This window comes from Antrostomus carolinensis, unplaced genomic scaffold, assembly GCF_000700745.2.
Source record: "Antrostomus carolinensis isolate BGI_N321 unplaced genomic scaffold, ASM70074v2 scaffold5093, whole genome shotgun sequence".
Classification (NCBI taxonomy): Eukaryota; Metazoa; Chordata; class Aves; order Caprimulgiformes; family Caprimulgidae; genus Antrostomus; species Antrostomus carolinensis.
In genome coordinates, this window is record NW_010304329.1 from 191,252 (window position 1) to 218,232 (window position 26,981).

Here is a 26,981-nt window from a genome sequence, read left to right on the forward strand (position 1 = left end):
AAAGAGATTATCTTCTATCCTTGCCCAAAATTATAGAAGCTCATTTTATTTACTTACAATAAAGGGCCAAAGCTCATCTCCTTTGTGTTCTTGAGTGCTTCAGACATTCCAGCTGAATGTCATGACCACAGGGTAAATGGCTATACCAGAATGACTTTCTATTCATCTTTTCTACAGTTGCATACTTTATATGAGTAAATGTCAACTGGAAGAGTGCCTTAAAGCTTGGACTCTTAGTCAATGTTGTGACTACTGAGAGGAAGTAAAAGTATCTGCCACCCAAAAAATCTGTATGTAAGGAGACAGAAATAGACAAAACAGACCCCGAAACAATGAACAACTGAGGGGCAAAACATTCAAGAGCAGTACAGGACACTGAAATTGAAATCCCTGGCATGAATCGAGGGACGGCTCATCAGAGACACTCTCAGCACAAGTAAGCACACTAGCCATTCTACTACCAAGCTGCCACCTACATCCTTCTCCCTTCTAGAAATTATTGAAAGCTATAAGAATCCACCCCTGAGCACTAAGCAATCTGGATTATCTCTGTGGGGCAGGTGTAAAACATGTTGCCTACTCAGATCTTGGTTATGACTACAATCACATTCATGCACGCTAGACACCTCCCTTTCCCTAGTGCAAAAGTCAGCCTCAATCCTGCTTTGCACAACCTAAGCCAAGTCGTCCATTCCCTGTACACAGAGGTGTGTTGGTGTACGTGAGCGAACACGGCTTTCTTAACAGTAGTAGCTCCTTCCATATGTTCCTCAAAGGCATTTACCTTTTTACTAGCAAAATTCTTCTTGAATTGTCCAGTGATGTAGTTCACCTCTCTGAAAACTAGGTCTTGGGGACTAGAGGAAGTCATAGCCATACTGATGCACTAATTGAGACTACCACTGCTACTACTTCAAGTATTTTTTATTCAGTACTCTACTTTAAAATGTTTGCATTTATTAAAGCCAGAGACGGTTAAATGAGAATAAAGAAAACAATATTTAGAAAGCTGATGGGTAAAATTAATTAACAATGGTAATTCAGAATTTAAAGAAAGCATTTTCTACAAAAACCCTACTGTATTCTAAGGTGCTGCTACAGTATGATTTGCTGCAGGGATGGGACGAATACATTATTTATCTACAAGCAGTGAAATTTTCAGGTTTGTGCATTTGAACAAATATATTAAAATATATATAGCTCATAGACATCAACTACATAGCAAATTAACAGCCAAGTGATCACTGATTGAATCTGCTGCAACAACTGAGTTTTGCAACACCTATTCAAACTGCTTATTCTAAGATACACTTTTTCAGAAGTTTAAGAGTTTGATTTTTTGTTACACTCCAAGAATAACATGTAATAACTCAGGTTCTGGAGTGAGAGAAGAATTTAAGTATTAGATTCGTCCCTTCCCTCACTTGCTGCACACAGAAACAACAGAAGCAAATTTAGAAGTATAAAAGCAGTAAAGCAGTACCTGACCAGAAAGGAGTGGAGGAAGGGGGAACAAAGCTGTAGTCTGGAGGAGTTACAAAAGAAAACCCACAGAACAAAGAAGGGGCTTAGAGAAAGAAAGAGAAAAAGAGAAAAGCAAAAGAACATTGAAATATTGGCACAAGATTTAAATAATAGTTTTTTAACTATATAATTCATTGATAATAAGGAAACTAAGGTTCCCTACTAAGGATGTCTGGAAGGAAATTGACTATAATAACTAGAAAATTTGGATCTATGATTTAATTTTTAACAATTGCATTTTTCAAAAAGTATAGCAGAAAGAAGATACCCATTCAGGATTTCAGAAAACCAAATTAAAACTGCAGACTCTTGCAAATATTTTCAGATTTAACAGATTTTTTCTTCTTCTTCTTTAATTTTGTGTGCCCCACTCCTTAACAGTACAAAAGCAGAAACTCATACATATGTAAGAACTCCTTTTCAGCCCAGGAAGACTAGTCACACACCCTTAATTAGGAACACAGTCTAAGTACCAGTTGAACTGAGGTCTCATATTATGCATGGGAAAAAGCATGCATTTTGCTCTGATAATCATTAACATCAGTAGGAATTCCACGGCTAAACTACATCCTCTAAGGCCCAAACAGTATTGCTCATCTTTACAGTTTTCCCTGACTTGAGAGAAAACCCTTGAGCAAGCAAAAAAAGTGTTAAGTTTGGCCTCTGAAGAACCAGCACATCAACCTAGTCCCTGTAACAGCTTTCTCAGGTGAAATTTTAGAGTTCCTCCCCTGACACCAAACCTAACATCAATGTATTTTTAAACACAAAATGAAATTAAGTGAACTAAAATCCCTTCAAATGGAAATATAGTTTGTTGACATGTCCTCACATTTTGTCCTTCTTTTAAAGAAGATATGTAGTGTACAATATCTAATGAGGTTGGGATCTTTTGCTCCCAGCTGTGATTTGGAAAGGGAAGATCATCCTCAACTGGATAACTGATAATGTAGCCTCTAAATTATGCTTAATAATATCTATAATTACTGACCAAGAGTGTTCCTTAAAAATGTAGCAGGGTTATATTCATCATGTACAGCTACTTCCCTGAACTTATTCTTGTGACTAAACATGACACATTTGCACAAATGACAAGTAGAACTATTTTATGCAAGGAATTAACAAAGAATCCATGGTGGAGGTAATGATACTGTTTTGTGCATCTTACCTGGATCAGGATAGATACATTTGTGAAAATGAAACTACTAGCATAAATAAAACACACAGGACCAATACTGTATTTTAACGTTCATAAGCTACCAGTTATTTCTTAAAAAAAAAACAAAACAAAACAAAAAACCAAACACAAAAAAAAAACCCAAAAAACCACAACATAAACGGACAGCAGTTTAGGTTAGTGTCATAAATTAAAACAAAAGAAACATACTCTGGGGCCTCTTGCACGCTACAAACTGTTCTGATACTTCAGAGTGGTGGTGCTTTCTCTACCTCTAATACTAAATGGATTATCTAAGAATGCATGAGGTTACCAGGGGAATTCCTTTATACTGGAGCTAGGTGACAGCTCTGTGTGGAAATATGCTACACAAACTGAAAGGGCAACCTGACTGAAGTAGTATGCCCATCCTTAGAGACAAATAACTGCCTTTACTTCTACAGAAGTACAATGATAGTGTGCAAAAGTAGCAGGCAGGAATAAAGACAGATTAGGTGCTATATAGAGAAGGTGACTGGTCCTTTCCTGTTCATACATTATCTTAATTTTTCAAGAATTTCTGTCCCATATAAGTGGAGGTTTGGTTTTACGTGTGAAATTCTGGACAACTAAACATATGAGAGCATGGAAATCCTACTAGATTTCTACAGATAATTAAGTCTGGTTTTAAACATCACTTAAAAGGGTTTTGGTGTTGGTTTTTAAGGAGAAAGGCTAGGTTCTTTTGTTTCCTTAAGGGTTTGAGGTGACACTTGTTTAATTTTACTTTATTAACAGATACTTTTACACAGTTAATGCATAAACTAGTAGAATGATGTGATAAAACTAGTTAATATACCTTCTCCTAGTCTATAGGTGATGAAAAACCATCACTCAAATAGTATTTGGCTTTGTGATTTAGGTTATATTAAAATCTAAATTTCATAAAGACTCAGATTTCTCAATATGATTGTGCTCTGCATCATTAGATTGGAAATAAAGTGCCAAAAACTACTCTGTAGAAGAACGTCAACTTTTCTTACATTTTGGCCTTTATTTCATTAAATGATCGATCATCCCTCTAATCTAAGAATTAGTATCTTTCTGTGTAGCAAAACAAAATTTGATCATACTACATCTAGAAAAGCCTAGGACTGAAAAATTAAGAAGAAAGAATGTACCATTTCCGAAAAAATCTTCCTAATTAACTTTAATTTCTATATTGAGAAAAGTAAATGTCTGTCAGGCATCAGAACAGAATGGGTGACTTCTGCAAGACCAGGAGACTAAAATGCAAAGTTCTAATTAAAGTGGGAAGCCAACTTAACTATCTCCATAAAATGAAGATTTTTGTTCAAAAAAATCTAGTAGATGCTGAAGGAAGAATCAAATTCTCTGAAAATTTAAGAAGTTACAAGGTGACTTATTATGATTTATATTGAAATGCCACTTGATTTTCTTTCCTTCAATGGGTAAACGAAAACATGACAATTACAAAAAATAATATAATCCTTTCTTACATTATTCTAGAAAGTTAATTTGGTATTACCATTCAATTTTACAGCAGCTCTGTGAAAGTCAAATTTTGGCAGCAGCAATTGATACAACTCTGTCAAAGTCTACAGTGGTTCAACTCATGTTTTTTTAGAACTACTTTTGCCACTTATTCTGTCAATTATATATGCTAAATACCAGCTGTTCTGAATAAGCAGCTGATGCCTTTTCAAAAGATGGTCTCATTAAAAAAATCCAGATACAGTCATGTGAATAGTGTAGTACAAAACACTGAACTGAAACCAAAACCTCCTTAAAAACAGCTTGAAACTGTCAAAGTTCATTACACGAACTAGCTTCAGCCCCATGCTTGTTAAAATAAGGTGAATGTGACACTGAGTAGTTGAACAACTGAAAAGTGGGAAAGTGTCCCCCTCCCTCCCTCCCTCCCTCTTTAGCTGACTTAACTGGCTTTCTTTCAACATCTTTTTTCTTGCACTCAGATTAAGTGAGAAGAGGTAAAAAAAACCCAGATGTGTGGTGGTTCTCACTGAGGGCTGTGAAGTGAACTTAGTGTCCAACCATTGCCTTACTTGCTTCCTCTGCTATACAAGACTGCAGCCTAACCAACTTCTTTCCAAATTCAGCCTAGCAGCGTTCACACAGCCTAGATCTATAGTGATTCCAACATCAACCTGGTAAAAACTAACAGGACAGCTTTTAAAACTGAGCAGCGTGACTCACAGATGGGCTGATAATCATGGAAATTTTGCTTAAAAAAAAAAAAAAAAAAAAAAAAAAAAGGGCATGCTAACACTTAAAAGAAAACTGTCAAATCCATTAAATGAAAGGGTCATCCAGAGTCAATCTAGGTGGCTAGCAGAATTGTAGAAATCTATTAGATTTTATGAGGAATCTGAGAATGGAGAGATTTTTTTGATCGGTTAGGCCTAAGACAAAACCTGTCAGTTCCCATCAGCACAGTTCGTAACACTGAATGGCTGATATTTACTGTAGCAGAGATACACCTGACTAAAATGAGAGCATCCCACACGCATTTCCTTGCTCTTCCATATACTGCCCAAAAGATCTCGTTAAAGGAGATGTTTTCTTTTGTATGTGGCCTTAAGGTAATGAGGATGTACTGTAAGTCTTGTATCCTGTAAAGCCTGAAACAATTGAGCTAATACTCTCGCAGACTAATAAGTTGATGGACAGTACAGATATCCTGACTGGCCTAAGAATGGAAAGAAAACAAATCAGCTCTGCTCACAGTCAACAATAACCAAAACAAATGCAAAGTGACATAAACAGGGTATATCCTCTCAACAATTAAAGCCACAATGCTGTGAGGAGGCAAGGGATGAGGAAAGCACAAGAGATGACAAGAAGAAGAGAGAAGCAAAGGGATATTGCAAGCTAAAGGAAGAAGAAAGGACAGGGCAGAAATTCACCAAGAATGGAGATGTACTGAGATACAGCACCGCAAAGAAACAACTGACAGGAGTCCTGGGTGGCAGTGAAAGAAAACAGAAGTGGAAGGAATAAAAAGAAATGGGGAGATAGAGACAGAGTAAATGAAATGCACAAAGATGCACTGGTTTCTTACAATCATCTGTCCTAAATTATCTTCACTTTAATTAGGAGAGGAAGAAGGTCTCCAAAGTTATAGAAATGTTATGGAATAGAGGCAAGCAAGTAAATACAGCAAATGAAAGTTAACACAGTCAGCTTCATCATCACAAAGATCAGACTGGATTCTATGGTCTTTCATACTAGTCTTCATAATGTTAAAATCCCTCTTAATTTATATTTTCTCCTTACTACCTGTTGCAGTACAAAGATACAGCCATTGTCTGCAGAACTGCAAATCTAATATTGGCTTTTTGAAAGAAACATAATATATTTTCCAGAGGCCAGCCATGTGGTAGTTTTTATCAGTAATATGGAACTTGTAAATGTCCTAGAAACCACGCTAACTTCCACTTAAGTTGTAATAGATTAAATAAAGAATATCACATGCTTTATAAATCTTCTCAGCTTATTTCTAAACTTCAAAACTTTTTAACTGCTATTTACATTGTACAATAGTACCTTAACTTTCAGAAGCTCAGAGGTCTGTAATAAACATTTAAGGTTAAAAGGCAGGCATAAAAATAATTATTACACAGTAAGTCTAATGCTTCTTTTAGAAATTTATGTGGTATTACTGAGATGCTACTTCATATGGCTACACTACAAGACGGATTTATTTAAATCTCTTTTTAAGGATTAGAAATTGTCACAGATATTTTTAACATTTGTAGCTACGTGTTTGCAAACGCCTGAAAAAACTAGGCAGGATGCAGTTTAATCTCTCACCAGCATGCCTAATAAATTTTTTGAATATCAGGGAGATTTTAAGTTTGGCAGCAAGACAAACTTGCTAGACATGTTTATAAACCTCCTGGCAGATCTGAATCTGCTTAGTTTAAAAAATCCTAGCTAAAAATATTACCATATTAATTGGTTATAAGTCAAAAATTGAAAATGAAGATGTTCAGAATACCTTGTCCTTATAATATTTATATGACAGAAAATAATATACAAAAATTTATAGTACTCACAGTTAACACCTGTTTTGTTACTCCTTTGTCCCACTGAGTTTTCAGATTCTTTGTATGGAAATTGAAGAGTAGTATCCAAACTTCGAAAGCCTTCTTTGAGAGAGTGGTGCTTATAGTATTCTACGAGTTCCTTTCAGAAAGGAAAAATACTATGTCACTAGAAATTGAAATCACATCCTTTTCAACATTCTGATGTACAGTCAGTGACAGTTTTATCATTTCAGTAAACTATTTTATAATACAACATCACACAGTACGTATTTTTTAAAAAAATCAAGTACCCTAAATATTGACTGCTTTTACACTGATACTTAACTGGTTTTTGTTGGGTTTTTTTGAGTAAGAGAACACTTATTGCTCCTTTGAGCCAGACTGAGCACGTATTTGCTTTTCTGAAGTCAGGCAGAAGGCAAGATCAGCTGCTTGTTAAGTATGCAACAGTAACTGTCTTTGTTTTCTCAAATATCTTTTGCAATGATAAGTGATGTTTATCCACATATACATTTGTAAGTACATAGATCCAAAATAAAGCATGCAGTTTGCATGTAAGCATATAAGTCAACAGCAACTTAATGAGCAGATACATGGACCATTTGAAACTTTCAAGGCCCTGCCACTAAAATTTGTGGGAGTTTTCTGGGTGAGGAATTTCAGATAGTGCATTCTGAAAAATCCAGCATTTCACATTCTCCTTGGGTCCAATCCAAAAAATTTGTGTCTGTGTGTGTATACATGTGCATGTATATAAACAGACTTACACACACAGACAAATTTTATATAAATGCTCAAATTTTTTTATATATGCACGCACATGCATATATATATATATGTGAAAATATAAAAAACTGTTTCAAATAGTTTATGTAACCAAAGAGATAAGTTACTTTAGCTTCTATTCTAAAATACTGACAGCTCTTGTTACTCCTTTGTGATCTTAAACCCCTACCATTGACTATTACATTTGAATTGGCCCTAATAACGTCAATATCACAGTTTGTACACAGTCTAGAATAAAAGTGACCAGAAAATTAAAAGTAAATGTATTTAATTTGATTAATGATACTTCAAGTGTGGGATTTCACTCTTCAGAAATGCAAGCACGAAGCAAGGTACTTACTGTAATCCCTTCACTCCTACCACTAACTCTGTCATTCTATTCTACTTACAGTTAGATTTCCAAAAATCGAAGTTGACCAAGCCAAGCTTAGGTCAAAATAAGGAAATAGTACTGTGTTCAATCATGTCCTTCTAGTTAAACAAAAAATTTAAGAAAATTATTAGCCTACAACGGCCTATATCCGTTTAGTGATATATTAATTCCAGCCAAACAAAATGACTCTCAAATTATTTAGTCCAAAGTCTTGTGCATAAACCGTAAGTTCTTGATAATAGTTTGGAGGTTATCTTCTGAATGGAACTCTGGAGCACTTCACTCCCCACACTGTGAGCTGTTGCATGTCTCAAACTTGTTCTAACGCAGAGTCCAAAGCTAAGTAAAGCCAAGTAAAATCGACACCTCCTTTTAACAGTTTATAATCACAGACCTGACACACTCCAAGTAAGGAGAAAGGTCAGGAGACTATGACCTGTTTGGGCTTTGTTTGCCAATACCACCACAGCACACAAGCTACAATGACAGCAACCAAATTTTTGGTCACATATCATCACCAAGTATCAGACATCCAAATTACCAAGACAACAGAGAGGGTGATTTGTAAGTAAGCAGCATTCAAAGTAGGATTTCTGGATAAATGGTAAAATAATTAGTGTGAAACATTTGATGCCTTTTTGCACCACATAAATCTGTAAGAATTATGCTGTTTGGTAAAGATAGTAAGAATTTCAACTAAATAGATTTTATTTGTTGGCAAAGTAAGTAAAATAGTTACAAACTGAGAAAAAATACTTTGGGTCATGAACATTCAGTTGCTTTTAAAAGTTTAATTTTTAATACCATTTAATATGAAACCAGTCGACAAACAACTGGCTTCTAAAGCACTCATGGCACAAATCTCAGAAGCAAGCTTACAAACAGGTGAGTAAGGTAAGTAGCCCCTGCCAGTTTGGAAGGGGCCCCTCAGGAGTCTGTCACATTACCATGAGTCACAGCAGCAGCAGAGCTGACCTCTCACTGCACCTTGGCCTGCTTTACACACTTAGCACATTTTAATCACTCTTGTGAAAGTTCTTCACATGTACAATGAAAACTACGTATAAGAGCTGTTCTACTTGAACCATCTCCAAAGTAGTACAGAACACTGTGTCACTGCAGATCACTACTTTAGGTTTCCATGGCTGCTGACTTTATCTCTCTTCTGCTCCCAGTTCTACTCAGGTTACTTTCGTTCCTCTCTTCTTCCACTGTTACTTTCTCTGGCATCTACTCAGAACAAAGCAGTTGCTCCACAGCAATTGCAAACAGTACTGACACTATCACTTGTCTATAACTCTCAAGGGCAGACCTCATAATACCCCGAAACTGAGTTATGAAATGACTTTTTCATAATTGAATGTTAGCAAGACTAAATTGGTAGCAATAAGGTAACATTTCTTTTGTCCTCTCAATTCTTTGATGCAATGCATATTCTTTTTGTTTCTTTTTTATCCAAGTTTGTGTCCTGTACATCTACCTCTGACCATTCAGCTCTATTTTGGAACCTGCATCAGTGCATTACACTGCATCATTACCATAAGCAGATATCAGGTAGCATGCGACTCCAGCTCACATGCTTTGTCAAGATCCTGAGAGCGCTCATATGTTCTCATCAGTTTTCAGTGAATCATTTGTAGTGTTTGCAGATTAAGTAGCCACCACCTCCTTCATGCATTTGAGGAACACCATGATTTCTGTTGCTACCAATGATGATCTTGGGGTCCTCAGCCCTAACACTAAACACTTTTTTATATTTTTTTTAAGTGTCAAATTAATATATTGGAGTGCAAAAACAGCTTGGTGCATTCTTCATCAGGAAATTTGTTTTCTTGCCATCCTAATGAGCACTTACTTCAAATAGGGTTAGGCAAAGCAGAGATTTCTGCTTGATTTTTTACCACTCTTGCTTTACAGAGTATCAGTGCTTAAATAAAAAATAATTTCTAAGGTCTCTCAGTTTTAAAGCTTCTCTCCCTACTCTTGTTTTGCATTGTTCTTCATTTTTCTTTATTGTTTTAGAGTATTTGGATATGCATGCAGGAAGGCTGCAGCATAAGTTTTAATCCAATTGATTGCACTAAATATAATACATTGAATGAGCTTCCTTTAACAATGCATCAGCAAATGCTTAAGCAGTAAAATTTTACAAATGCACTAAGGTAATTCATTCAGACACCTTGTATTTATGAGTCTTGTCTGAGCAAAATGAGATATCAAGAAATTCTTCAAAATTGAAGTACAAAAAAAGGAATTTCTTCCCAGTACAAGGTGACTCTGACATAACATTGAAAATTCACTGATCTGGACAGTCAGAACACCAAACTCTTATTTCTGGGACTGAATTATGCCTATAGTTGGAGTGAAAGTTAATGAGAGAGCCTATGTCTTGTGTGCTATTACTATAGCTTGCTAGTGGTTTACCACCACAGAGTATAAATTTGAAGTAGCCACACAGTTGCTTTAATTTAGACTAGCTGATATTGTCTCCAGATTACTACTATTCCAACAAGGATTTCTGATCTATTATCAGTTTAGACAGCCCCATTCTCTAGCTGAACTTCTTTGCCTGGTGCACCAAGACCAGGAGACCAGCCTCTCTCAAGTTTTTCTGGGCTCTCTGACACAGCTGCACCTTAGATCCTTCTCCCTCTAAAATTACACAACAATAGGCATCACTATGTTCAGCAGTACACGTATACATGTGGTGGGCTGGGAAGGAATGTTCACCTAGCTACTTTTAGAGATCATTACTGTCTAAGGGAAGATTCCAAAGACATCAAATTCTCCTTTCAAGAGTCAGCCTAACTCCATAGTGGCCTGATGCATGGAATTCAAATTCCTCCTTTCTTCCACATCACTGCAAAGGACACCATCAAGTCCTAAATATAAATATGTAGTTTTAAGCACATACTAACATCACTTAAAGCATTAACCACAAATATTAAAAAAAAAATTATCCTACTAACACATATAGATACAATTCAAATCTCTCGCTCTCACGGCCTTCTGTAATTTCACAAACCAAAGTAGCTCTCACTAACAGCAACAGCTACATAGAAAATCATATATTGTTAAAAACTAATCAATGCTTACCATTAAATTTTTAAATTTTCTGTTTTCTGCAATGTGGAAAAAGCCATCTCTTGTTAAAATCTTGATGTGTTTCACTTCATTATTGTACCTATGGGCAATGAAGAACTTATGAATATAAATGTGTTTTTAATCAGACGCAATCAATAACTACCTAAGGGCATGCCCCAATAACACCACTGAAATAAATTCTTCAGACAAAATGTATATCTGTGCCAAACCAAAGTTGACATCTAATTAACCAAATATATTTATTAAAGTACAGCTGAAGAGGTAATCTGTATTCAGGGAAAAAGTCACAACTGCTCATCCTAATTGGGATTTCCTGTGTATTTCTTACTTTTATATTTATGTTGATAAACATGAAAGCAAACAAGACTCTCACAATTTGAATCTACAAAATTTATGAACCCACATTTTACTGAAATGTCTGAGATGCAAATGGCTTTGACAAGTTCTCTGAAACATTCATGATCACTTCAGAGAAGCAGACCACATTACACTCCCAACACTTGCTTACTCTCACCCGGTATACTAGATCATCATTTTTGTAGACCTGTTTGCTACACTAGCACTGTAAAACCATTGCTACCTTCCTACTATAAATTCTGTGTATTTTTGTCAGCAACTTCAGTTTTCCTATATTGACTCTCTCAAAGCTTGTGTATGATTATATAAATTGAAACAGGTTTTTATTTTCCTTATTTATTTCAAATATTATCAAGACATAAATGAGAACAGGAAAACTTTCTGTAGAAGATCTTATTCCACTTACTTAATACTAATTGCGTATTCTCCTGACTCCTTGGTCCTGTGCCGCACCAGGTAAGTGCTATTTACTCTGTTAATAAGTTCACTCTCTGCTTGCAGTCTTTCCATTCCTCCTGCAAACCTTTAACAAAGAACAATAAAAATTGCATATTATTTTTTCAAAGCTACAAAGAAAAGTCTATTAAATATGCAATGCAGAGTCCCAGTATTCTGCATATAATGGGACCTTAAAAATATGAGAGTTGCAACTGAATACCACTTCTAGCTATTTGAACAAAGAATAAAGCATGAAAAAAATTCCACACTGGGGAAAAGGCAGGTAGGGGGGAATTCTTAATTAGAAAAGTACTTGTGCACATGTTTAATACAATGCCTGTTAAGGAAAGTACTTGAGCCTGAGCATTAGCTGAATTATTACTGGCTTGGATAGCTCATAAAACCAAATGTTTTTCTGAATCATGTGTTGCAATAAACCAGTGGTCCAGAACCTTTGAACCCCCTTGAGTTCTAGTGGGATTTATCTTAACAGAGTGGAGAATCAAGCACCAGTATATATTAGGTCAAAAAGATCCATACAAAAATTTGGTATTTATACAAACAAACAATTTTCATTTGGTTTCATAATTATTCATACCTCTAAAGGCTAAAGTGTAATGGGGTAGACTAAACATGCACAAGCAAAACAAAAAAAATTCAGCCTTTCAGCCTAGTATGTCCAAATTTCAAAGAGCTGATACTACATGTTGAAAGCCAAGACAAATAAGTCATCAATTCTGCAGCCTGACTGTACAAGCAGATTTGTGTCCTTGCTCTGCCTTGCTGATTTGGGTGGGACTTCATGAGAGGCTGTCAGCAGATATTTATTTGCAAAACTAGAGGCTAAACTGTTAATTGAGGAAAGTGACTTAGCTTCCAGGGAAATTATGCTTATTTTACCATTTTAGAAAGTAGTCTAAAGACAGTCAACATCACAGACCACTGCTATGTAAAATTTCCTACTAATAGATCACTGCCAGTTAGAAGAGAGCTTTAAATAAAAAAGTAGTTATTTCGTGAAACAAACCAGGGAAAATGCATTTTGAAGTTTAGCATAAAATACATGTGCAAGTATTCAGCCTAAAGTTATTTTTCATTTAAGTATTATAAATCCTTAGAAAATAAAGACTGATCCATAATGCTTTCTTCTAACAAAATTATAAATAGAGCAAACGCTAGAATTTCATTTAAAATACTCATTTTAAATATTAAACATTCTATTTGGCTTGTTATTTGTTTAGATCTGATTCTGATTTCACTTTTGACAAACTAGAGAAAATCAGAACTTATATCTAAATGACAAAGCATAAAACCAATGAAAGAGCACAAGTTATGCTTATTCCCTTTTCTCAGAATCACCTTTCAAGAAGCGAGTCGAATTCCAGTAAAGAGTTCAATTATAAAGTATTATAATTATAAAGTATTATAAAGTATTATAAATCCTTAGAAAATAAAGACCGATCCATAATGCTTTCTTCTAACAAAATTATATTATAAATCCTTAGAAAATAAAGACTGATCCATAATGCTTTCTTCTAACAAAATTATAAATAGAGCAAACGCTAGAATTTCATTTAAAATACCCATTTTAAATATTAAACATTCTATTTGGCTTGTTATTTGTTTAGATCTGATTCTGATTTCACTTTTGACAAACTAGAGAAAATCAGAACTTATATCTAAATGACAAAGCATAAAACCAATGAAAGAGCACAAGTTATGCTTATTCCCTTTTCTCAGAATCACCTTTCAAGAAGCGAGTCGAATTCCAGTAAAGAGTTCACACACTACATAAGCCCCAGACCAGCAGTAGTTGTAGTTTTAATACACTGTCCTTTTATATTTCTACAGTTTTTTTGTTTGTTTGGGTTTTTTTAAGGAAATGCAGAATTACTCATGAGACAAGATGCATTTATCATTATTCCTTCTCTTTATTCACTTAACATGTAAGATCTACTTGCACACTTCATATTATACTCATTTCTTATTATTCTATTTCAGACCTCTGGGACTAAGGCTGCACAGCTACAGGTTTGTAAACAAAAAGTCAAAATCATTAAGCACTTTATTACATCAGAAATGCTTTTAAGCAATGCATGGTGTTGTTTTCCCAAACCATTACACAATGCCTTCTTCAGAAGCCTAGAAACATTAAACCAATATAAATTAAATTGTAACAAACACAATTGTCTTTCTATGACTGCTTCTTTCAAAGAGATTCTAGTAAGACTAGATAGGGACTCACCACAGTTGTGAAGAGTAGTCTACTGGTTTAGGAACCTAGGACATGAAAAGACACAAGAGAATGAGGATCGAGTTTTTTTTTCTAATCAACACAAATTAGATAGCATTGATCTAATTGTCAATAGCCAGATGGGATAAGTTAAAAAAACAGATGACCCAATTAGTCTACAAGTCTATTTTCTTCTGCAGGAAGTTATAATAAATATTCCATACCATTCTGAAAGTCATACAGAATGTTTTAGCTCTTTGCTGATGTGACAGATTTTTTTTTAATTTTTTTTTTACTTAATAGAACTGTTGTAAGTTTTTCTGACGGTATCTACATTCAAATCTCATATAAAATAGCACAATGCTACATATTGTTGAAAAATATAATTAAAGTGTGCATCAAATTTACAGTAACATGTATAAAATTCACTTCATGTTTTCAGAATTGTATGGCCTTAGAAAGTCTACTAGGAAACACATCTTCCAAGAGAGTTGAGGATAATCCATGTAGTGTATTGTACGACATCATTCATACCTTTGTGTTTGACTTAGTTAATTCTTGTACTGGATTTAATAAGCATGGAATCTGATTCTCAAATTCACTTGAAAAAATTAAGCAAACTACAATCAGTTTGCAAAATGGGTGTTATACGTACACATAAACATATGCATAGATATTTTTTATACATGCACAAGACGCACAGGATAGCAATCCCCATGGAAATCAGCATTTCATCTTGACCATCTCCTATTGGTGTATGATACTTAGTATTACCCTGCTTCTTCTAAATCGACATGTGAAACTTGTTAAAAAATTGATTTTAGTGGAAGCTTAGAATATATCTTACAGACTTATAACCTAATGTCATATATTCTTAGATAAGCAAGTGATTTATTTTTTTAATTCCAGTAAAACCAAAGAGTGTTTTATTACTTTCCAGCATCTAATAGGGAAAAAGTTATGGTAACATTCTTCTCACTTTATTTTTATTTATTATATATAGAATGTCTTCAACAAATTTAAATTAATTGAAATTTAAATCAAGATTCTATGAAGTCTCTAGACCTGATATTGAAATAGACTCCAGTGATAGAACAAAAAACCCCCAAAAAACAAAACCAGAAAAACCCCAAACCACCACCCCCCCCAAAAAAACCCCACAATCCACCACCCCACCCCCCCCAAAAGAAAATCCCCACCTCCCTCCATATTTAATCACAGTATTCTGCAGTTATATTTGCAAGTGTCAAGTAACACAAAATTTGTGTGTTAACCAGTCCAAAATGCCATGATATGTTCTAGCAGTATTGCTGAGGTAGTAACGGGCAGCTTTTGAATGGAAAAAAAGCAGAATAGGAAGCTATGAAGCTATTATTGAACCAGGATATTGTAAACTAGGTGACAGCAGACAGTCTGAGTTGCAGGAAAGTGCAGAGGAATATGATATTTACAACCACTTGTGTTGGTAATATATTATCTTGCAGTCTCCTCAAAAAAGCAGAGTTACTGGAATGCAGAATTACTAATTATTGAAACAGGAATTATTACAATTTTACCATTTTAAGGCTCTTATCTTCATGCTGAGAAGCCTGAACACTGGAATTATATAATACACTTACTCCAAACACTTCACTTAAAACTCCTTTAGTATATTCTTAGTTAACTTTCATTGAGAAAGTTTTCAAAAAACTTAGTTGAGGAATTAAATTAGTATCTCTCCCAACTTCTCTTTCTCCACAGAAGCAAACAAAACTGCTCAGGTTTTTATGATAGGATAGGGTTTTGGCCAAGTTTAAATAACTTCTATCCCTGCACTGTTAAGATTAATTTCCATGAACCAAAATTTGCAAACTTCATAAATATTTGCTTACTGCCTTTGACATAATGGTCACTCAGACTAAATACATAACCACTTCACTTACTCAAATGCCTCTAAACCAAGATTTTTATTATAAAACTCTGAATTCTACAGTACAGCCCAAAACTCACATTTTTCCCTAAATAACAAAGCAGACAGTAGTGTAGAAATCATCAAAGTTTACTGTGATTAAACTAGGGTCACATGTTTAGCTTGCACATCAGTAAATCTATCCAAGTGTTAAAACAGTCATTAAGTTAATCTTGAGAGAGAAAAAGGAAACATGCATTCCTCTCAAATAATGCAGGCAAAGGGCTCTCAAGCAGCACCACTGGTAGTGCTGGTGGCATGCAAACCTCCTTGAAGTGCAGGGGGCCTAACACAGCCAGGTACTACCACTGGCAGCAGCTGTGGCACTTCATATCCCTACAGCAACTCAAGGCATTACCTGGGCACCTCTGCTTCTAATGGTGAGACTTGGAAAACCAAGTTAACAGATTATGAACATGCTGACAAAGAATTCCTATGAGAAATGTTCCAGTGAAGTGACCAAATGAGATATTTCAAGGACAACTAGGCACTTACAGAGTCTTTACATGCTGGGAGCTATTTCAATAATATATTTAATCTACAGAATAATCACACCTTTAATGATTTGTACTATTGCCCATAGGACTAATTAAATAGCATGCTTTCTATCAGTAGCAGGAGAAAAAAAATAATAGTTTAAAAATATATATTCTTAATTTGTCAAGTAGTCCTACTATGTTGGAAAGAAGATAAAAAGTCAAAGATGGTTTAAGTCCATCCTCCAGAGCAGTTAAACAATAGATGAATAGTCCTTTTCATTAATTTTGAATGGACAGATATACATATATATATATACACACACACACACACACACACATATATATATATATAAAACAAGTGGTGTTGATTGTCATGAAACAGAGTAAAATCAAACATTATTCCAGAAGCTCTTGGTTCATACTGTGCTATATATCCATTGTCTCTATGGAAATAAAAAAACTGGAGGAAAGCTAGGAAGAAACAGATGTTACTCGTATGGTGCAGAAAATGTCTGCTGACACATATTACTTACTGTAAAGAGGAAAAAATAGTTTATAGGTACATCTGTGAAAAGTCTGGAATATAGATATTCTGGACCTCAGCAGTTTTTCATTCAATATTCATTCCTAAAGTCTTTTGATGTATGTATTTTATGCTGTTTCTGGGCATTTTTATATCATCTGGTTGTAAAGACTGTTAGACTTAATAATAACAGTAAAAGTTATAGCATGTTTAAAACCTGATTGATGTTTCAGTATCTTTAACTGCATCATTTATCATAATAAGATGTTTATATTTCATCCTTCAAAGTTAACAGTGGTGAAGCATCAATTTTTCTTTTTGTTCTGATCATGACACCAGTTGGTAACATTTCATGAATAATATTTATTCATTCTGTAAAACTGTATTATTTTCAATACTCCTACAAATAATGTGTTTTAAATTTAGCAGAAAGCTTTATCACTACAATGCCCCCTTCGCAAAACCTCAGCAGCATTTTTCCTAACTTTGGATATCCCACTTCCTCTGCTTTAAAGTATACTGGGGGTTCCTAAAATGTTGCTACAGTTGCTGTCAAATGTACTATAACAATGACTTGGCTAGGTGGCTTCAAGAACCTGTCACCAATATGTAGCAGGTAGTGCCTGTGTCCAGGACGGTGACACCATGGCACAGGAAATCCACAACTTTTAAAATAAGCAAGGGGTGGATAGAAGAAAGCATCTTTATTCTGCATCTGTTCTCTCACCCAATCTAACATACCTTGTACCTACAAATATTCTGTGCCTCCCTCTTCAAACAAAATTCTGAAAATATAGGATACTAAATATGTATTATATAGGATATATATATCCTATATAATGTATTTATACTCTTTAGTATCACATGTATATTCCTTTCAGAAACTAAGGCACAATATAAGCCTTAAAGGCATATCAAAATGCAGCCACTAACAGCTGATTCCACCTACTTATAAACCATTTAAGTGGCACATCTTGATTGCTGTAATGAAAGCAATTCTATTATTGAGTCAAACTGTTGTGAATCATGTCAAAATAAGTTAAAGCTGTCTTAAAGCAAAGAACATGATTTATTGTGGATTTTACGGGTTTACATCAATTGATCTCAACAAAGGGATAAATAGTAATCTGACGCACAGTGTTATAGAAGGTAGAGAATGAAGAAACAAGAGTACAGTATATTAATGCATCATCACATCTGTATACAAAACTCTTCAGTACATATTATAAACTAATAATTCTTATTGTTATCCTGAACTTTTCTACATTTAAAAACATCCTTGTGTGAAGTAAAGGCAGGTAAGAACCTACAGAGAGGAGAAAAATTTACTGAGCAGTTTGAATTCAGATGCTTTTTTGAACTCACTACTCACGGTGTAATTCCTCTCTCTAAGTCAAAGTGACTGGGGAATAGATTAGAACCACAGCCTTCTCACTTTACTATTGGGGAAGGAAGAAAGTGCACTTTCACATAAAATGTGTCTGTTCTATACTCTGAAAACTCTTTAGACAGTTCAATTAATATTCCAAAAAGTTAAATCTGCTTCTCAAACATGTTTTCTTGACATGTCCTATTTACACCTGATAACCAAAAGTATTAGAATGCTATATTTTAAGCAATATTGAACATATCATGAAAACACAAAGGAACTAGAAACAATATGGTTTTTGTAAGGCAGAATTAATAAAGCAATAGTATGAACTAGGCAGTTTTTCTATAAGATGACAAACAGAATTAAACAATTGAACTTACACATGGGCTAGGCTTTACTGCATCACTTGGGAAGAATCCAAGCTCTCCTGTTGTTAGATTCCTGCCCTAGAAAAAAAAAACAACAAAGTTTTCCATTTTTGAGACATAATGAGCATTAATAGTAAATAATAATACATGCACAGGGATTTAGGACAGTAAGAGTATGCCAAAGAGGCTTTAAAATAAAATGCTGTTCTAAAAGTGTTACTAAATAATTGTGTGGTTTTTGTTGTTGGTGGTTTTTCTAATTTATATAATTAAGTAATAATTATAGCTGATACACCTGAGACCTCCAAGAGAGGAGATGCAAAAAGGAGGCTCAGAGCCTGGGTTGTGATTCCCAGTTCTGTCAATGTCTGCCAGTGTCCGATATCTTCATTAATGTTAATTATTGCCTTTCAAGTTACTTCCTCCTCAGTTACCATCACTCTAGTGAGCGCTGCCACACTGCAACATTACGGACCTCCACAATAACAACACCAACATGCCGTGGCAGCTGCAGCACCTGAGAAATCATGCTAACACCAGCGGGAACTTACAGCTAATAATCCATCAGCCAATTCAGATACAAATTTCTATAATTATGGGTTTTCATAAGTGATGCAAACCATTGGAAATCAGATGAGCACCACAATACTAACAGAATTAAGGATTAACTGTCGATGATATACTCACAACTTGTTATAGATGCACCCACACAACTGGGAGACCAGCCACAGAAATGGATTCAGCATGGCCTAAACCGAGCCTTTTACGTAAAAACTACTGGCCCAAAGTTGCAGGGCCACCAATTTACTCTGGGCTTCTAAGGGCCAAAAGTGACCTGATCATCACAGAGCCATGCCTCAGCAGCTCACAACTTGCCACAAAGCTCTCCTGAAGAACACTTCCTTAGCCAGCCAGAATAGCAAAATAAAAACACCTTTCTAGTCCTAGTAAACATTTGGCTGTGACCATGCTAAGCACATTTTTCAGAGCAGAACAGAGCATATAGCTAAAATTTCTGAACACAGATACATAAAATGAAGGTATCAAAATGCGTATTTTGGTAAACATGATTTCATTTAATAGATTTTTAAAAAGCACATAAATGTTTAACCCAGCCATATTAAATTTAATATACTGACCATAAACATAATAAACTATGAACATTTAGCAATGAGAGTAAGAATGAGTGCTTTACAAGCATTGTAATATTGAAAGTTACCTTTTTAAATTCTTTTTGATGGCATACATGCAACAAACTAAAATTGGAAAAAATGCTTCAGAAACAGACATGGAATTTCTTTGGGTGTTTAGCTCATTTTGATTCTGTAACACTAAATGTGTAATTGTACCCTAATATCAACACACAAAACAGAATTGAATGATTTCAAGTAGGGTGGAGCTGAATGTAAAAGCAATGATTAATGAAGGTTTATGAAGAAATGAAAACATTATTTGATTGTGATACCCTAAGCACAATGAGTGCATCATTTTCCTAGAGAGATCATTATGTGTTTTATCACACAGAGATAGTAAACCCAGTAATTGCTATCCTTACTGAATATACAGAGAAGTGCAGAGGAGGCAGAGAAGAGAGAAAAACAGTTAATCAGTATTTAAGCTATAATATGCTGAATTATGTGCAAACAAGCAACAATCATATAGATTTAACTTGTGTTCAGCAAAGCTTCCTTGCCCTCTTTCCCACTATCTGCTTGAATACAGGTTACCCCTTGCATCCATATATTCTATTTACTCCTGAAACATGAATCTCTGAAGTACAGACTTAACCTACAAGCAGAGCTCTGACACAGTCTTCCATCTAAGTGATACTTATTTACAATACTAATCTTATCTGAATAGCAAGTGGTATCCCAGTCAGGAAGACCAGCCACTAAATAAGATATATTAATGAGAAAAAGCATTTGAAGGAGTGCAAGTGAACATTAGTTTTGTCTGTGCCCACACACCATTGCTATTCATGAGAAACATTTATATAAAGTGAAAAAACCTGAACAAGATGAGATATCATACAACATATGTTCACAACAACTAAATAACAACCAAGGATCAAAATTTGATGAGCTCAGGGACAGACCCCTGTGTTACCTTCTGAAAGTGCAAAAAGGGACGTTATATCAAATGTTCAACAGCGTTTCATAACGTTTCTAGCACTTCCTCCTGCAATTCAGAAATATAGTCTGGATACTTACAGGATTATCTCTTACTGGTTTTGGGTTTTTTTTCCAGAAATGTATTTGCACACCCTGAAACCTAGAATAAAAGCTAGCTCTGATTTGCATACATTTAAATGCCTCAATCTGCACTGAATTATACTAAACTGAGCTGTTCTATGACCTCAAGTAAAAATTAAAAAAATGAAAAAATAAAACAATAAAGCCACATTACATCCACTGAAGAAACTGTAGCACCAGACCATGGGACAATATGATGTAGAGCCAGCATTACATTACTTGGCCTAGAAACTGCGAGTAGTACATAGTGATACTAGTCACAGCTTAAAAACCCAGAGGAGCAAAGATCCTGAGATAAGCTGTGTAAATCGTTATCACAATGCAGACATTATAACGTATACATATTCAGAGTAAGGAAGCTGAACTGCAGTCCATAGGCTGTATTGTAATATCCATATGTATACTTTAAGTATTCTGTAGGTAACACATAAATGGCACTTGCAGGAAAAAATGAACCATCTGGAGGACACTGAACATTCATTGAAATGAAGTGGTGAGAAAATATATCATCAGTGGACAGAAATACACTCTGCCCAAACAACAATCCTGTAATTTCCTTAGATGTCACCACTTGTTGGAAGATTCTGTGCTGTGCAGCTGCAGGACACAGATGTGTCACTTTGTTGGGCTCAGAGAGGCTACAACTTCGTGTACTATGGACAGTACACCAAGACCAAAGCAAAAGCAGCAGTAGAGAAGTCACATGGACAGACTCTCTCATCATACAAAATATCCTCAAGTACTAGGAACAGCACAAAACTTTGCCTTTGCATTTTGAGCAATGCCATGAATGTAACAAGCACTGAGACAACTCAAGAAAGGCTTTGTCTTCTGAAGACAAGCTTCACATGAGATAACTGCAGATGGCTTTGGTAAATAAAAGCATATCCTTAAACACAATAGGGTTTGATTTATTACACATTGCTGAAGGAAACAGCTCACTTTAAAATGGTCTGTCGATAAAGTGCGTATACAAATAATCTGATAATGTCCTTAGGAGACTAGGACATTTTGTTTACTTCAGAAATCCTTGCTAAATTCATCAAAGCTTTGTGTCATTCATACACAAAACCATGACCTGATGTCAGATGATGATTTCAAAATTTAAGATCTATCCATCAACTCATTAATAACAGCAAAATTATTATGCCATCATACTTTACTTCTACTAATCATTGCTTTCTACTTTATGTTTCTTGCTTGCTAATTGCTTATTGTTTGATGAGTAAGCATTTCCCTTAAACACTGCCCTATAATAGCTTATGGTCATTATAAAAGCATAAGCAAAGGACTGGACAGAACTAGTTTTAAAATGTTTATTATGTACATACTATTACAATGTATTTCTAAATTATTATATTATGTATTAAAATGTATATTACATGTACATGTACATATATATTCATATAAATAAGGGCCAATGAAGCCCTTCAGTACATTTATTTCAATGACAGTCTCAGCAAGACTGTAGGCTGATTCACAACTCTGTACCTGTTTTAACAAGGAAGACTTTCTGAAGTCATTTGACACATTTAATCTAAATTACCAGACTGCTGCCTGCTACCTAGCTATGCAATGCCCATTAACTCCACTGGACATGCACAAAACTAGAACTCCAGGATAGCTAAAATTTATAGATTATCATGTCCTTCACTCATTTTTGTCTTACTGCAAAGTGTGGTGAAGAGAGGAAGGAGACAGATGAAAAATTACAAACCAAAGTGGGGGAAAAAAGGCACTTCTACAGTGCTGCCTTCCCAGTGTTTCAATTTAATATCGTTATGTGTATTTACAATACACTTAACACTTTTTGGCTGTCTACAGTAGGATCACTAGCTACTGAAGCACTGGAAAGCACATCTGTAATAGCTATTACTTCATATGAGTTCAATCTGCATCAAAGAAGAGCTGGTTTTGAAAAAGGAAAGAATCAGTCCAGGAAATAGCTGTATTCTTTTAGCATACTTGAGAAACATGATTGCCTGAGGATGTCAGGTAATTGCAATGCAAGCCTGTGAAACCAGAATGACATTATATCTTACGGTAGGCACTGCAGCACCCCTGAAAGCCCACCCTCAGGTTAAGCAGGTATCAATTTACTCAAACCCAACTCAGAAGAGGAGAGAAGTATTCACATCTATAATAAAAATCTGACTACTTCAAAGCTGCACTACTACAGCTGAAACAACTAGTAGTGCTCTGGTTAAAGGGTCTGAAATTTCCATTTAAAACACCAAGTTTTTTCTTATATCTCCCCACCCCAGCCCTTCTTCCTTTCCTCATTTCATTCTCTGTTAGCCAAGCACCAGCACCATGGGTCTTCTGGTCTTGCACCTTGACTGAGCAAAGAAAGGTAGTCATGCATAAGTGGATGCATGACTATCAGCATAAGACCATCCTTCTCTTTTTATGTAGTTCAGTGTTTACTAAGGAAAGTAAAATAACTTGTCACTATCGACCACCCTATATTACAAAATCACAGAATGTTAGGGGTTGGAAGGGACCTCTGAAGATCATCTAGTCCAACCCTCCTGCCGAAGCATGTACATCTCCAGCAGCCTGCACAGGATTGCATCCAGGTAGGTTTTGAATAGCTCCAGAGAAGGAGACTCCACAACCTCTCTGGGCAGCCTGTTCCAATGGTCTGTCACATTCAACATAAAATTCCTCCTCATCTCAGGAAAATTCCTGTGTTCCAGTTTGTGCCCACTGCCCCTTGTTCTGTCACTGAGCACCACTGAAAAGAGTCTGGCCCCATCCTCTCAACACTCATCCTTAAGGTATTCATAAGCATTGATAAGATCCCCTCTGAGTCTTCTCCAAGTTAAATGGACCCAGCTCCCTGAGTCTATCCTCATAAGAAAGATGCTCCAGTCTTCTGATCATCTCTGAAGCCCTCCAATTGGACTATCTCCAGTAGTTCCTTGTCTTTCTTGAACTGGGGAGCCCAGAACTGGACACAGTACTCCAGATGTGGCCTCACTAGGGTACAGTAGAGTGGGAGGATAACTTCCCTCAACCCGCTGCCCACACTATTCTTAATGCACTCCAGGATACCACTGGCCTTCTTGGCACATTGATGGCTCATGGTTAACTTCACCAGGACTTTTACTCTAAGGCTGCAAGAATGAAGCTTTACACAGTCTAGGAATTACTTGCACTTTAAAAGTAAAAATAGTTGTATCTGACATCTATTTTGGGTAAAACTTTTGTTGTTCGCGGAAAAAGGAAAAAAGTTGGAAAAGCAATATATCAATAAGAATTTAATACCTGGGACTAATGGAATATAGCCATTTGCTATATGATACAATACCTGCCAAAATAAGCTGTGTGCATCTCCTCTAATTAGTTCAACAGTGTCCCCAATCTGGATATGCAATGGTGGACCATCTTGTGTCGCTGGCTGTGGTATTCCATTGTAGTTTCGAATTACTTGCATTTTTGGTAAACCTGAACAAACAAAAATAAATAAACAAAAATAAGTCAGTATATATTTTTAGCTAATGACAATTAATAAAATCTGAAGACCACAAAAGAACTCAATCAAAGAGACACTGACTTCAATAGGTACCTGACTAAGCCACTAAGGTTTAGTACTATACCATGTACAACCTAATAGAAAAGAACTACTTTGAAAAGACATCTTTGTCATCCCTTCTTCTTGGAGTAAAGTTGACTTCATGCCTATGGAGGCTCTTTGCTCTACATGTGCACCCCTGGATCTGCATAAGTTTCAAATGTTAAGGCTATCTTTGTAGTTCAAGGCAAAAATTGTGATGAACTAGCATTAAAGACACTGTATATATTGTGTATAATCTCATCAGCTTTAGATCAGCATTACCAAAAAGGCTAATGCTGATGTGAACATGTCCAAGACAGTAAGGATGACAATCCTTCTAGGCTTATGAGAATTTTTTTTTTTTATTTATTGTCATGTTTTGACAATATTTTTGGACATACATAGCAAAGCCTGGATCAATTTAAGGTTTCATTTTCAAGACAAGAAATCTAGCCTAGCTGCACAGTAGTCCTTCCACATCAGTACTGGCTGGATCTACACAGCTGATCTGTGAAATTTATTTTTTTTTTAAAGGGAGCAATCCACTTCTTGAGACAAAAACTATTTTCCCCAAAGATTAGTGTTTCTGCCTGTACAAAGAAATAATTCACTGTTTATAACTACAGCTCAAGAGACCTCCACAAGCATGTAGCAAATGGTGGTGCAGGATTTCAGACAGAACAGAAAAATGTGGGTACTGTAACTCCATGTTCTTAGAACTATAATGGGATTTAAAAAAAAAAAAAAAAAAAACAAAAAAAACCCACACAAAAAAATCCCCTAAAAGCATTATGGACAGCTAGTGTATTGCACTAAAAGAACATGCTGTAATAATACTTGAAATCAAGTGAAGTACCACCTGTTCCATAACAAACATAGTAAAGACTTAAAAGCTTTTAGAAAATAATTTTTTTCCACTCTATACACTGCCAGGGAAAGTATCATTTTAACAGAACGGATCTGTTTTTAATTACTCTCCTTCCATATTTAAATAAAACTTTATATAATAATTTCATGTTTTTAACTGCACATGGGATGTTAAAAATTGCTACAATTAAGTGCGCATATCCATTTATAATCTTAACCAGAAAGTTTTAGGTTAAGTAAGATTTTGTAAGAATGTATACTAATAAATACAAATAAGAGTGAAAACATGCAAAGTCAAGGTAGCTGGGCTATTATTTAACCATAATCAACTTAATTCTAACAACAAAGGATCAGCAGGTCTACAAAAGACCTATTTCTGTTGCAAGATCACTACTGTAATTTAGTTGGCAAGAAATACAAATATCCATGATCTCCTCTGAATTGCATGAAACATGAAAGAGATCACCTTCAATAACGACTGCTCTCTGTAGTTAAGAATAAATACTAATCCAAAGCGCTGACGAAACATTAAGCAAAGCAGTACTAGCTCTTACATTACTCAACCCAAATGACACCAACTTTTACTTTTCTTCAAGATATCTGGCCTACTTAAAATGAACACCTAATTATTAGTAAGCCATTATTCCACTTAGGTAAATACTAGACTTTGCTCTATTTGTCAGCTGAAGGCTGTCATGTTTTCAAATACTTGTTCTGCATAAACAAATGTTGCATCTGTTGTGTGGCAAATAGAAGCAATGGTGCATCCAAGTATCTACTCAAGGCTGACACTTTGTCCTAATGCAAGGAAACTCCCTCATCACAATTTAAATGATAGATCTGCATATGTGATAAATCATAAGCACGCACCCATCTTAGAGACGTACTTGAAAGTTGAAATAAATGCACAAAAAGTTATTCACATTATGAAACCTTGTATCAGGTGATTTAGTTTATCACATCTTTGGTGTACAGATACAATATACTTAAAACATCGCGTTTGACTTGATCTCATCAGAATACAGTCAAGAAATGCTCTCAAGCACTTCTCAGTGCAAATCCTGGGGTTTTTTTAAAGATACTATACTGCTGAAATTATTAATCATAAACATGTGTAAAATGACTTTCTATTTCACTAGTAATTATGATTATCAGCATCTCTGAAAACCGGGCCAAGACAACATGGAAAAAAAATAATGCTGTGTCAACTACCAGAATTATTCAAAAGGTAATACAGAATTAATTATGTTAAAACACATCATGCCTAGAATACCTGTGTATCATTCAACATGCCTGATTTTGTAAAATCCTACAGCAATTTTGATTTTAAAATTCCCTTGGCAGAGACAATGTTGGAAGATTTGATCTGACACCTCTTGACTTCACTAGAAATACTCCAACTAATTTAAATAGGCTTTCGGGTTAGGGTCTTAGTCTTAACAGAGTTCATTATCTTGCTTCAGATCCCTTAAAACTTCTTTGCCATAATGCCTACAGGAACTGTGTAAACTACAGCGTTGATGTGCTACAGATGCTCTCTACTATGATAA

At 35.3% G+C, this 26,981-nt stretch overlaps 1 protein-coding gene across 1 annotated transcript in view; it reads right to left on the minus strand.

Moving 5' to 3' along the window:
* LOC104522179 (guanine nucleotide exchange factor VAV3) overlaps window positions 1-26,981 on the minus strand; it is a 56,617-nt gene that overhangs the window by 5,734 nt on the left and 23,902 nt on the right. Inside the window, exons 3-8 of the mRNA XM_029084117.1 lie at window positions 24,319-24,455; window positions 18,766-18,831; window positions 14,076-14,110; window positions 11,799-11,915; window positions 11,027-11,114; window positions 6,781-6,910 (exon numbers count right to left, since the gene is read on the minus strand). Of these exons, the coding sequence (XP_028939950.1) occupies window positions 6,781-6,910; window positions 11,027-11,114; window positions 11,799-11,915; window positions 14,076-14,110; window positions 18,766-18,831; window positions 24,319-24,455 (573 nt within the window). The remainder of the gene's footprint in view (window positions 1-6,780; window positions 6,911-11,026; window positions 11,115-11,798; window positions 11,916-14,075; window positions 14,111-18,765; window positions 18,832-24,318; window positions 24,456-26,981) is intronic.